At 45.6% G+C, this 12103-nt stretch overlaps 3 protein-coding genes across 3 annotated transcripts; all 3 read left to right on the top strand.

The window, feature by feature from the left end:
- Positions 1 to 139: 139 nt before the first annotated feature.
- Positions 140 to 1341, top strand: HD556DRAFT_1446362 (casein kinase I; the record flags this gene model as incomplete). The annotated part of the gene is made up of 5 exons (XM_041307078.1): positions 140 to 212; positions 273 to 544; positions 598 to 822; positions 886 to 1226; positions 1278 to 1341. The coding sequence occupies 5 exons, from the start codon at positions 140 to 142 to the stop codon at positions 1339 to 1341; spliced, it is 975 nt and encodes a 324-aa protein (XP_041157200.1).
- Positions 1342 to 7103: 5762 nt separating this feature from the next.
- Positions 7104 to 8017, top strand: HD556DRAFT_1310815 (uncharacterized protein; the record flags this gene model as incomplete). The annotated part of the gene is made up of 5 exons (XM_041300460.1): positions 7104 to 7201; positions 7254 to 7347; positions 7569 to 7631; positions 7744 to 7849; positions 7896 to 8017. 5 exons carry the CDS (start codon positions 7104 to 7106, stop codon positions 8015 to 8017), a joined length of 483 nt encoding a protein of 160 aa, XP_041157201.1.
- Positions 8018 to 10602: 2585 nt separating this feature from the next.
- On the top strand, positions 10603 to 11532 carry HD556DRAFT_1393445 (uncharacterized protein). Its single transcript, XM_041303614.1, has 3 exons — positions 10603 to 10696; positions 10753 to 10827; positions 10877 to 11532. The coding sequence occupies exons 1-3, from the start codon at positions 10612 to 10614 to the stop codon at positions 11398 to 11400; spliced, it is 684 nt and encodes a 227-aa protein (XP_041157202.1). The 5' UTR covers positions 10603 to 10611; the 3' UTR covers positions 11401 to 11532.
- Positions 11533 to 12103: the final 571 nt, after the last annotated feature.

The raw sequence follows: 12103 nt of genomic DNA on the forward strand, positions 1-12103 counted from the left end.
CATGTGAACCAGTTACAGCAATCACAAGCTGAAAATATTTGAACCGTGGTTTGAACCGCTTAAAGCCGGCTTAAGCCAGTTCAAGCTGAAATACCCATGCGGCGTGTGGAAGGCAAATTGTTGCTTTGTATAATACACGATGCATACTAAGGTCCCCGTTCGAGTTGATGGAAGATTTAGGTTGGGAGACATTTTGGGATCTGGTTCATATGGTATGTCATTCATATATTACCAACTACACAATGATTCAACAAATTGACCCCACTAATTAGCTGTTGTGTATCGTGCACGGAACATCATCAAGGAGGATGCAGTTGCCATCAAGCTTGAACCCATCAGCCACTCATCTTCCATGCAATGCGAATACAAAGTTTTGAAACACCTTGAAGGTGGTGTTGGTATTCCCCGTGTCCATTGGTTTGGTAGGGAGTCGACATATCACGCTCTGGTTCTCGACCTCCTTGGGCCATCACTACATGACCTATTCCTTACCCACAACAACAAATTCAGCCTTGAAACTGTTGTGAATCTGGGAGACCAGCTGGTCAGTTGATGTGTGGGTTGTTGCATGTGCAGATCACTCACTCTGTTTCTCAGCTTTCACATCTCAAATATATTCACTCACATCGTTATGTTCACGGTGATATAAAACCGCAGAATGTCGTTGTGGGGCTTGGTGATTTGAGTGACACCATCTTTCTTATTGATTTTGGGATCACAAAGGAGTTCTGGAACACGTCAAACAATGTCCACATTCCATTTCACCAAGGTCAACGTCTCGCTGGCACTCCTGCATTTGCTTCGGTCAACAATCACTTGGGAGTTGAACTGGGTCGTCGTGATGACCTCGAGTCACTTACATACATGTTAATATACTTCTTGTAGGGTTCCCTTCCGTGGTTAACTAGCAACAAAGACAAACTTTGCAGCTCTTCAATACTCGAACGTAAAGTCAACACTACCATTGAAGATCTATGTCAGGGAATTCCTGTCGAGTTTGCAACGATTCTCATTTACACACGCTCTCTTGCATTCTCAGAGGATCCCGATTATAACCATCTTCGTTCATTGCTTCACATACTTCATTCATCATCTGCACCAGCTGCGTGCTTGCTGGATTTCAACCAGCCTGATGCACCTATCACACATTCCCCTCCATTCTCACATTCTCCCTGGTTAATTGAGGCAGTGCCTCCATGTCCGCCACTTCGCAGATCGACTCGGATGTGAGTAGTCCACTCATGATGTTCCTACTTTTGAACTGATGTGATTGCAAGTTTGCGCCCACATAATGGCCCCCCTGCATGCAGCTACTTCTACTCCGCGCCGGAAAAAGACTAGGGTCACCTAGATCTGACTTTACATGAGTACAAGGACTCCTGGTTACTATATTGAAGCTATTGAATGTTGAATACCTGTACAGACTCGTACAGTATTACCTATTATTTGTAAAAACATTGTATCTGCGCAGCTGCCTGCCTGTTGCCAACTTGCCATTATGTAATGATCGAGAATTCCTCTTTTCTCACGCTAACACAATCAATATGCTGTCTGCCTCAAGTGAATCATCGCAACTTCCTGCAATACAATATAACGATTCGACAACTTCTTATTGATGGAGACTACCTCCATTGGCTTCGCCATCGTCCAAGATCGAGTGCAGGTGCATTTGATTGATCAGTTACCCGGTGAGTCTGTGCCAAATTAGACTCAACTTGCTTGCATCTTGAATCTTGATTAATGACAATCGCCCTTTGGACTTTTCCATCAGGGACTCAGTATTACTGCACGGCCCTTGGGACTTTACATCAGGGACTCAGTATTGCTGCTCCTCAGCATGTTCTGGGGTTTCCCCAGACGAAGATGTATATAAACAGACATACAGTTCTGTTACTGAACTATCTTCACCACTAACACCACCATTACCACCACCACATGCCTCCTCAAAAAAAGAAAACTTCCCGGCTTGCTTCCAAAACCACCACTACCGGTACTCCTGTTGTACCCGTTCCTGTTGTCCACGCTCCTGTTGTCCACGCTCCTGTTGTCCACGCTCCTGTTGTCCCCGCTCCTGTTGTCCCCGCTCCTGTTGCTGCTCTCACCGCTGCTGCTCCCACTGCTGCTGCAGTGAACGCAAATATCCTTCGAAATCCTCGCAGGGATCGTCAGCTTCCTATCAGGTTCCGACAAGATGATGGCGATGAAGGCAAATTCTTTGACCTTGAGAATGTCTCTGAGGATGAGGAAGATGACGTGGTCTCACCTGCACCCGAAGTTAGGCCTGCTGCAGGCCATAGCCCGTTTCAGACAGCAATGAGTACCACTATAACTGATCCACTGGCTACTGGTGGCCGAGCAAAACCACCTAAATCCTCTGCCGATGTTCATTTCTTCTTCAGACAGGACCCTACCACTCATTTTAATATTTGCAAGGCCTGCGAGTGAGTATTGCGTCTGTAATCTATGGTCCTTTCTGACATTCTTTACCAGAAAAATCCACGACCTAGATGATACTTACCATGTTGCGTCATACATTCACAATACAAGCACTTCGACTCGTCGCACTCATGCCTTCACTGAACATACTGACATTTACTTGGAGGAGGCAGAGCGCCAGCGCTGGCATGTCCTCCATAAATCGTCATGACTGAAGACTTTGTTGGATGAGGGCTGGACAATTGCGACCATGCGTCAAAGGCTGAGGGATCCAGATTGCACATTAGACTCACTCGGTACTCCACCTAGTCCTGATTTACTTCCTGGAACCAGCCTGTCGGCTCCAGATGATGCATTGCCTGCATTTACTCTGGATGAGATGCACAAACAAATTGTGAAATTCATCATTGGTGATGACCAGGTGAGTCAATGTGCACTTTCTACACTATGGTTAATAATCATTTTCAGGCAATCAGTATTATTGAATGCCCAGAATTTCGACGCCTAATCCGTCTTCTGCGACCATCGCTAGATGATACCGATATATTCCATCGCACCAAGGCTCATGAATTAATCATCGACGCTTTCCACGAGTACTTTAATGCTTTGAAGAGGGACCTTGTGGTAGGTGTACCATTGTCAAGAGTCCCACGAAATATCTCATATCTTCAGGCTGCTCAAGGAAAGGTCTCATTTACATCTGACCTTTGGTCTGATTCCAATCTTCGCCCATTCATGGCTCTTACTGCTCACTGGATCGCTAAAGCAGACCATAATTTAGCACTTGTCTTGAAGGCGGCACTGATAGGCTTCCACCATGTCCCAGGAAGTCACACAGGTGAATTGCTAGCATCGGTAATCTTACATCTCCTTGATCGTGCCGGTGTGACCGAAAAGGTCAGTGTTTCAGTGTACCATTTAACACGCTCTGACTTTGTTTAGACTGGCCATTTTACCTTGGATAATGCTTCAAACAATCAGACTGCCATGCGGGAGCTTTCAGAAAAACTGGATTCACGTGGGATCAATTTTCATCCCATTGAGCGCAGAATTCCTTGCTTTCCGCATATCATCAATATATGCGTGAGGCACATTATTGATGATTATCACAAAGCCGACTTTTCACTCGTCAACGAACGTTGGGTAGTTGGCACTCGCACTATCGTTAAGACAGAGTACCTCAAAGCTGTGACAGGGAAAGCTCTCAACAGAGCTAGGGATGTCGTGCGCACGGTCCGCGCATCAAACCAGCGACGTGATTCTTTTAGGGACACAATCATTACAGGTAATGAGAAAGAGTGGTTCCAGGATGACATGGGCGAGAAACTAAAGCTCCCTGTTGTCGAACTCCTCCTTGATGAGGCAACCCGTTGGGATTCAGTCTTCGTCATGCTCAACTGTTTACAAACCCTTCGCCAGGTAAGGCACCTACTAAATGTCTACCATGAACTAACAGTCGTCTAGGCAATAGATTTATTTTTCGACTCTCCCACTCAACTCACCATCAGCAAGTTCAAACTAAGTCCAATGGAGTGGCAGTTCCTACAGGATGTTGAAGTGATCCTAGAGGTTGGTCACATTATACTTGAAACTCACATTTCATTTTCTCATTTTATACTAGGTGCCACATGCTGCTCAACAATGCATGTCGGGTGAATCCACTCCCAAACTGAGTGGTGCATTTCCGGCATTCGAAACATTGATCGAGCGGTGGAAGTTTTTGGCTCGACATGTCCCACATTGCGAGCCTCTTGTTCAAATCGGTTTGACTTGGGCGGATAAGTATGATGAGAGGATGGGCGCCACAAAAGCCTATGCAGTCAGTATGCGTGAGTCTAGCATCCTTCAGTAATGTTCGGTTGCTCATGATTGTGTTTATAGTGGTTGATCCTGTGATGCGAATGTCATGGGCTCGCAGTCGTTGGGAGCCGCAAATGATTGAAGACGTGGAGAAACATATAATTACTCTGGTACGTCTATCTGACCAACAACAGTGCAATTTTGAACTAATGTTATCACATGAAGATGCACGAAAAGCGAATCAGAAACGGCTCAGCATCTATGTAGTCTCCTAATATACTGCCTCAGCAACAACTATGCACGCTAGGCTCGTGCCTTTATGGACTTCCTGATATCGACATCCGGCCGCATCACACCAGCAATGCCCAAACAGTCGAGCAAGAATTTGAGGCCTACACCACGGCTAATCTCAGCCCTAAGGGAACAGACATACTCGGATTCTGGGTGGTGAGCGTCCCATATCTCAACAAGTCAAATTGTTGTTGACCATAAGGCATTGAAAAGGTTTCACAGACCTTATTTCCGACACTCTATAGCATCGCCATGAACTATCTCCCGATACAGGCCTCTGCGGTTCCATGTGAACGAGTATTCTCGTCCAGTAGCGAAACAGACACCAAGAAACGTAATCGCATGAGCCCAGTCCTGATGGAGGCCCTGCAGGTGGTAAAATTCCTCTTGAAAAAAGAACGACTCAACTTTATGAAAGGTTGGGCTGCGTCACAAAAGGACATGGAGTATAACATGTTGGGCGAAGGAGGCGAGACTAACAATATGTTGACAATTAGTAGTGACGAACTCACAGGTGATGTGTGCGACACTCTTCTCAGAGCTATCGCAGCGGAGGAGTGCGATGACATTGATGATACTCCTACCACCTATGATTTGTGATGTTGAATTTCCCTACTCGTTTTTGTGGATTTTTTGCTCATTCCTCGTTCACGCTACCTTGACTTGTTTTGGCTGCCTGTTTCTCTTACTACACTTCTGGCATCGTGTTATGTGCACTATTCTATATTCATTCATCATTCACCGTCTGCCTTTCACTTAGTTTCAGCATTGGTCCTGCAGACCGGTGAGTGTTCGCAAACACAGGAAATCATGATGGTACATTTGGTGAGTCCTATCTTCTTCGCACTGAATGTTCCACCATTAAGAATAATTTGTAGCCTTGGACTCTATTTCAATACCACATCTCCAGCGTCAACGGCATCCCCTCCAACACCCCCAGGTATGGAGGACTGTACCGCTCACATAGTCTCAGCTTTGTCTTCGCCAGGTATCCCAAAACACGAGCCTGTACCAGCGTCAACGGCATCCCCTCCAACACCCCCAGGTATGGAGGACTGTACCGCTCGCATAGTTTCAGCTTCGTCATCTAACTCGTCTCCAGGTATCCCAAAACATGAGCCTGTACTAGCGTCAACGGCATCCCCTCCAACACCCCCAGGTATGGAGGACTGTACCACTTGTATAGTCTCAGCTTCGTTGTCTGACTCCTCTCCAGGTATCCCAAAACACGAGCCTGTACCAGTACCACTGCCATCAAAGCACAAGATGTTTGCTTTTGCTTTGCCAGCTGTCTGATGAAGGTGGCTCATTGAGTGCATTGTGGTTTTTGTTGCATTTCTTGACTTGAACACCTGTCTTTACTGTTGTAGTATTGGTACATGTATTTTACTGACTCTAAACTATTTCATTATCAATCGTGAACTGACCTCAGACACAGATACTCACCTTGCTATTCCTCCTGCATGCTATCCCTCCCGCAACATATCCCTCCCGCATCATATCCCTCCCACGTCATATCCCTCCTGCATCATATCCCTCCCACATGGCATTCCTCTCGCACGATGTTCCTTTTGCTTCCAACCCAACTTCTTCAACACCCTATGCCACCATGTCTTCATCGGCCACTTAACAACATCTACCACCTCCACAACATCTGCCGCCTCCACAGTGTTTACCCTCCTGCCCGTCTCCGCTGTCCTGCCCGTCTCCACCGGTCTACGGCTTCGGTATTCTCTCATTCGTCATCTGATCTCTGCTTGCTCCGCTTGATACTTGCGAGCTCTATCAATACTGCAATACAGCTGTTTTGATTGAGCCTTCTCGACATTACATGTGAGCATATTCACTTACATTGGCTTGTGGACCCATCGTTGATTCACGATTGACGTTGATAGTTGCGTTCGTTTATTCGATAATGATTCTTAGTATTGTAGATTGAATTGAGGTAATCATCTCGGACTCTTTATCATGTTGATGTTTGTTTTTTGCTTACATTTTCCTCCCGTGTCGAGATACCCAAGCTCGAGCTTGAGACCGCGAAGAAGCTCACATCTAACATCATTGGACTTGGTTTCAACACACTTTGCCTTCGTGATGTTGAGGCTTCTTGTTTCCAGGTGTGTGTTCTCCCAGAAATGCAATGATCGCCGTCTAACTCGAAAGCTGCTTGCAGGCTAGTGCAAGTGACGAAGGAGGAGATCATGTCAGCGAACTTAGAGGTTATCACTGTGGAACGGGCAGGAGATGTTGGGGATGCGTGAATCGCACAGATGGCGTTGTTCTGTGCACAAACGGATTACTTAGAGTTAGTTTAGTTAGTAACTAGATTGCTGTCCGCAAGAAGTTACTGCAATGGAGAAACTGGGTGCACAACATGTTCTATATCATTAAACAATTTCATACAATGCGTCAAACTCCTACTCAGCAACCTGAGAATGCTTCTAGGGAAAACTACGTACGTTCAATCACTCTTTTGTTTATTAGCCTTCAGTTAACTCAGACATCTCAGTCGGTGTACAACGTATCACGTGAATTGTGGGCAACCGTGAGACAACGAGCTCAACAGCTCGACCACAATGGCAGTGATGGGATCACCTAGCCTTCCAACCTGCAACAGCAATAGCTGCCAGTTTGACGGCAACACTCATACGCCAAGTCTGTTGTTTCTCCACAGGTTAGTTGCTCAGTCTAACTTCTTTGCCGATTTGATGAGTCTTTTGCCCTAGGTTCTCAATTCCTGACAGTGCACTCACGAGATACGACTCATATCCTGAACGAATGCTTCTCGATGCGAAACCAGACCACCTCATGGAAAAGATGGTTCGCTTGCACCGTCCATTGACCACAATTAAACTGATCTTTTTTCTTGCAGAATCGTAATCCATCTCTCTTCAAATATCAACCACTGTCGCGCTGCAACGATTCTTCTTTCATGAATGCCAGAGCACTCCTTGCTAATACCCTATCTCCAGGTAGACGGCTGTAGGTCGCTTTTCAGTTATCAACATTTCATTCTATTGATGATGAACCTTCTTGCTCAGTACGAACACTCTGACCTTGTTGACTTCAAGAACTTCATTGGATTGCTCACTCACAAGCTTCAGGTGCGGACTGCGCTAACTCATGCATTCATAACTGACTAAATGCCAACACAGCAAGGTTTTTAATGTTCTGGACGCCCTCATCGGACCCACCTTCTCAACCAGCCTGTTGCAGGTACTCACGAGTCACGACAGCATCGAACATGCAGGAACCGAGTGTGCCTATCCGATGTCAACCAACGTCATGCCCTCCGATCTTCACCACAGCTTTATCTCTGATTGTAAGTTTTTGTCTGACTATTGTGACCTCATCTCAAATTTTTGTAGGCAATAAACCCACTTTCGATCCCTTGTTGATCAGCATGAGTCGATCGGCAGAAGATATTTCGGACTCGAGTTACCAGAAATCTACTTTCGCATTTCTTACTCGCTGTGTTCAGGATGGATGATGGTTGTACGTTCGTACGCAGGTACTTTGATTCAATCTTAAGTTGGGTTAGGGCTAGTGCTACTGCATCACCAAAATTACCAAATCCAGAGATGGTCATATATTGCCATGTCGGAGCTACCATACCTGCCATATGTATCTGATGCAAGGTCCTAATATAAGGCAATGTTAGGAAACTCAATTCTGACATTGCGACTGCCATATGACTATAGTCTGGCATTAGGCTAGTGTACCGATATATCAAAGATTGCTATGTACATAATGCATTTGAATTTCGCTCAGATTCATCAGACATTGCAATTGCGTTCGGATGTAACAATGTGATGCATTAAATTAATGGTAGTACAAAGCAGTAAGGTACAATTGAGTGTATCATTATGTATGTGAATGTGGGTAATCGAGAATGGACACTAGAACAAGAATATGAGTGATCTATGAGTAGGTCAATAACACCTAAAACAATACCAAAAAAGCACTCACCCACTCCAACAAGTAGCCACCAAACACGTCTGGTCATTGTCGTAGTCTTGACCTGGTGGGTCTCTGGCCCATAGACATGCAAGAAGTCTGAATGCAGTCAAGTTAACCTTCGCACTGAATGCTCTGCGAAGTGTTAGATTGATGTGAGGTGAATTTCAAAAAAAAACTCACTTGGCGGCGTCCTCTGATCGGACAGAAACAGCATGCTAGAAGGATATTTCAGTCCATGCAAGTAGACGATGCTGGATGGATGAGATAAGTACATAATATATACATATATGCGCATATACTCACCTTTTTGATGATAATATTGAGCTTGGTATTTGAGGCCCTCTTTGGAGGTACAAGGGCCACGGATGATACTGAGTTCGAACTACGTGAGGATACTTACTGATGAGCCTGATGAGGCAATTGAGTTAGAGTGTTTACGACACACCATGATGATGGTGGGGGAAAGAAAGATAAAATCGAAAGATTAAGGAAAGATCGAGTGTAGCATTATTGACGTGTTGTTTGTGTTAATAAACACAGTCATGTGACCGTCATCTATGGAAAGTTCTAAGTTTCAGTTAGTACCAGTCCGTTCGTACCACTAATACAAGCACTATGCATGGCTTCACATTACGCGAGTTGCTCAGGTGCTAATCCTGCCCTCCAGACTTTGTTATGATGTTCATCGCTACATGCTTGCCACTAGGTGCTTTATTTGACAAAGCTTGCACCAGTCCCTTGCAAGCTGTAGAGGTGCGTGTATTGTCCAATTTGTCCATGTTCGTCCTGCTTCATCATGCTAATTTCGAACATTTGACTGGATTCGCAGGACGTTTGTGTCATTGGTAGTTGCAACGTTGAGCCATCGAGGAACGTAGTTACCTGAGCTTATGTGAGCGTAGATAGCCAAATATAAAAATTCAAAAGTCAACATTTTGCTGTAGTGTACCCTCACTTTCCCCGCTGCAGCGCGAACTCTCCACGAGGATGAGATTGTGGCGGATGACGGCGAAGAACTCGATGATAAAATACTTATGGAGGAAGGTTCTGGCGCCCTTTAGGTACTTTACTTCAGTTTCACTCATTTTTCGTTGTATTACTCTATATAATACATTGGATGTATCTGGATATGTCTGATATCTGGCTGACAGCTACTCTACTGGATGACTTGTGTCTGACAGATGGTATGTTTGATGTCATTGTATCGCTACGATATTTCAAATGTCGGATATCACAGGTATATACAATTGGTGGCGTCAGAAAATTCAATATATCATGTGATCTCTGGATTCGGTAATTTTGGTGATGTGGTATGTCTTTTTGTGTAAGTGTTATGCTTACCCGAACATTCTCGGAGTCCGTCAATCAAAATCCTTCATGTAATCTAATTTATTTTTATCTTAATTAAAAATCTGGCTCGAGCTGACTTGAAGACCATTAATATGGTTCCGTTGACTAGACCAAGCCATCAATTACATAAGCTATAACTAGGTACGCGGCTTGGCTGACTATAGCTCCGCTCACGGCTAAAGCCGGGCATGAACCGGAACCGCGGCAACACTACCCATATGAGTGGCTTCAAGAGCCCCGGTGAACAGGAGGCTGACTAAATGTTAGCTCTTCGTGCAGTGTTATTGACTAACAGTGCGTTTGGTAATTGATTGCTCTACACCCAGTAAGTAAGTCCGGGTTTTAAACAATATTGCGCAGTCAACTTTCTGGGCTTCAAGTACAGCCACGTCGTCGAATAACCCTCCAGCTACTTGGATCCTGGTGCCGACAAGGAACGCGACATGACGAATAGAGAGCCTCCAAAGATTGAGATTCAGCGCACTTTCCCTACTCTTGACGAAAGCCTTTATAACTTGCGCCCTCAAGACGCTATATTTTACAAGTATCTGACCGGAATTGAAGACGACGCAACTCTGAAGCAGCATATATTGGACGTTCAAGCAGAGGCATATAAGGTATCTTGACCTTTGGAGACGTCCTGCCGTATCGAAGCTTAGTTGTTCGTGGCTAGGTTGCTTCTTACGCGTGCATCTATCTTTTCTCTTTTGCCAGGTATTTTGTTTGCCGTTTGTGCTGAGTTGACACACAAAAATCGAGCCCTTTAGACGCAGGATGTTGGGGCTACCTGCTTATCAGCAAGTTGTGCGCATCGGACGTGAACACAAGAACCCAATTTTCCTTGACGTCGGCTGCTGCTGTATGTGCTCCCTCCATCTTCTACGTAGGATGCTAATCATGATATACGGTTTGTAGTTGGAAATGTCATCAGGGAAGTAATTCTTGATGGTTTTCCTGCAGCTCAAACGATTGGAACTGATCTCCATCAAGGTGAGCATAGCATATAACCTCGTACATAACTTTGAACGAAGTATTCTAGAACTCTGGGATCTGGGGCATGAACTCTTCAAGTCGTCTCCAGAGACTTTTCCAGCTCACTTCGTGGGCGGGGACGCTTTTGACCCAGAAATCCTCGCTGTGGCTCCGCCTGCGTCCCCACAGACAACAGAAGTTTCAACTCCTGACCTCAATAGCCTCACTTCGTTGAATTCGTTACGCGGATGTGTTTCCGCAATTCACGCAACAGCCTTCTTCCACCTGTTTAAAGAAGATCAACAGCTGCACATGGCCCGTGCTTTTGCTGGCCTTCTCTCTGCTGAACCAGGCTCCATCATTCTCGGAGCGCACGCGGGTGCTCAACAGAAGGGTGTCGTGAATCAAGTATATTGGGGTATCGAGGTTGACATGTTCGCCCACAGCACCGAAAGCTGGACTTCTATGTGGGATGGTGAAGTATTCGAGAAAGGAACGGTCAAGGTGGATGCACAGTTAAGGGAGGTATCCGAAGATGTGGGAGGCGATGAACGTTATCCGGTGTTGCTCTGGTCTGTGACCAGACTGTGAGCATGTGTTTTTTTTGCTTCCTCGCCATTGCTAGAGTCTAGACTAGGCTATTAAATATGCACCATGATTCCGCACGAAATGCAGGTGAGGTGGAGTGAAGAATCCCGGTAGAGACGCCCTCAGTCCCGTGCAAAACATCGGAAACAAGATACCTACACACTCAAATAGAACACCGAGTCGCGCTTCGGAGTTAAACGGATGTTTTCCCGTCAATCGTACGAGTTCTGGATTCTGAGCGCGGAGGACCGGATCAAAAATCACGCAGATATCATTGATTTACCGTCCTTACACAATTGACCCAGTTATCTGGCGTGTCGAGATCCTGGCGAATGTAAATGTCAGATTAACGTTGTGCGTTGAAATATCTAGCACAACCTGCTGAGCTACTTTTGTTGGGGTAGCATTAATTGGCAGCTGTGGGAGACACTGGGGAAGTTGGGTACCATTCCTTTCGGGCCCGTCGAGAGATGAGGGAAAGAACGGTACAGGTAGACCATCCTGAAGTTTCTGGTTGGTGAGGTCTGGGGAGCGTACCAAGGACATGAAAGCAATAGACGAAGTGGTAGCAGGTGATTGAATGCGCTAGGTGAGTCGGCGGACGAACTTGAAGTCCTTGAGAATTGTTGGGTAACAGTCAAATATCGGGTCGCCATTAGCACTGGTCGACGCTCAATATGTAATACTAACCATCTCCCAAGTCACG

The sequence above is a fragment of the Suillus plorans genome (genome assembly GCF_016647745.1).
Source record: "Suillus plorans strain S12 chromosome Unknown HD556scaffold_52, whole genome shotgun sequence".
Lineage (NCBI taxonomy): Eukaryota > Fungi > Basidiomycota > Agaricomycetes > Boletales > Suillaceae > Suillus > Suillus plorans.

Coding starts and splice junctions, on each gene's coding strand:
- HD556DRAFT_1393445 (XM_041303614.1), top strand. CDS start 10,612: ATGTTGGGGCTACCTGCTTATCAGCAAGTTGTGCGCATCGGACGTGAA. Junction 10,697..10,752: donor CCTTGACGTCGGCTGCTGCT/GTATGTGCTCCC, acceptor TACGGTTTGTAG/TTGGAAATGTCATCAGGGAA. Junction 10,828..10,876: donor TGGAACTGATCTCCATCAAG/GTGAGCATAGCA, acceptor GAAGTATTCTAG/AACTCTGGGATCTGGGGCAT.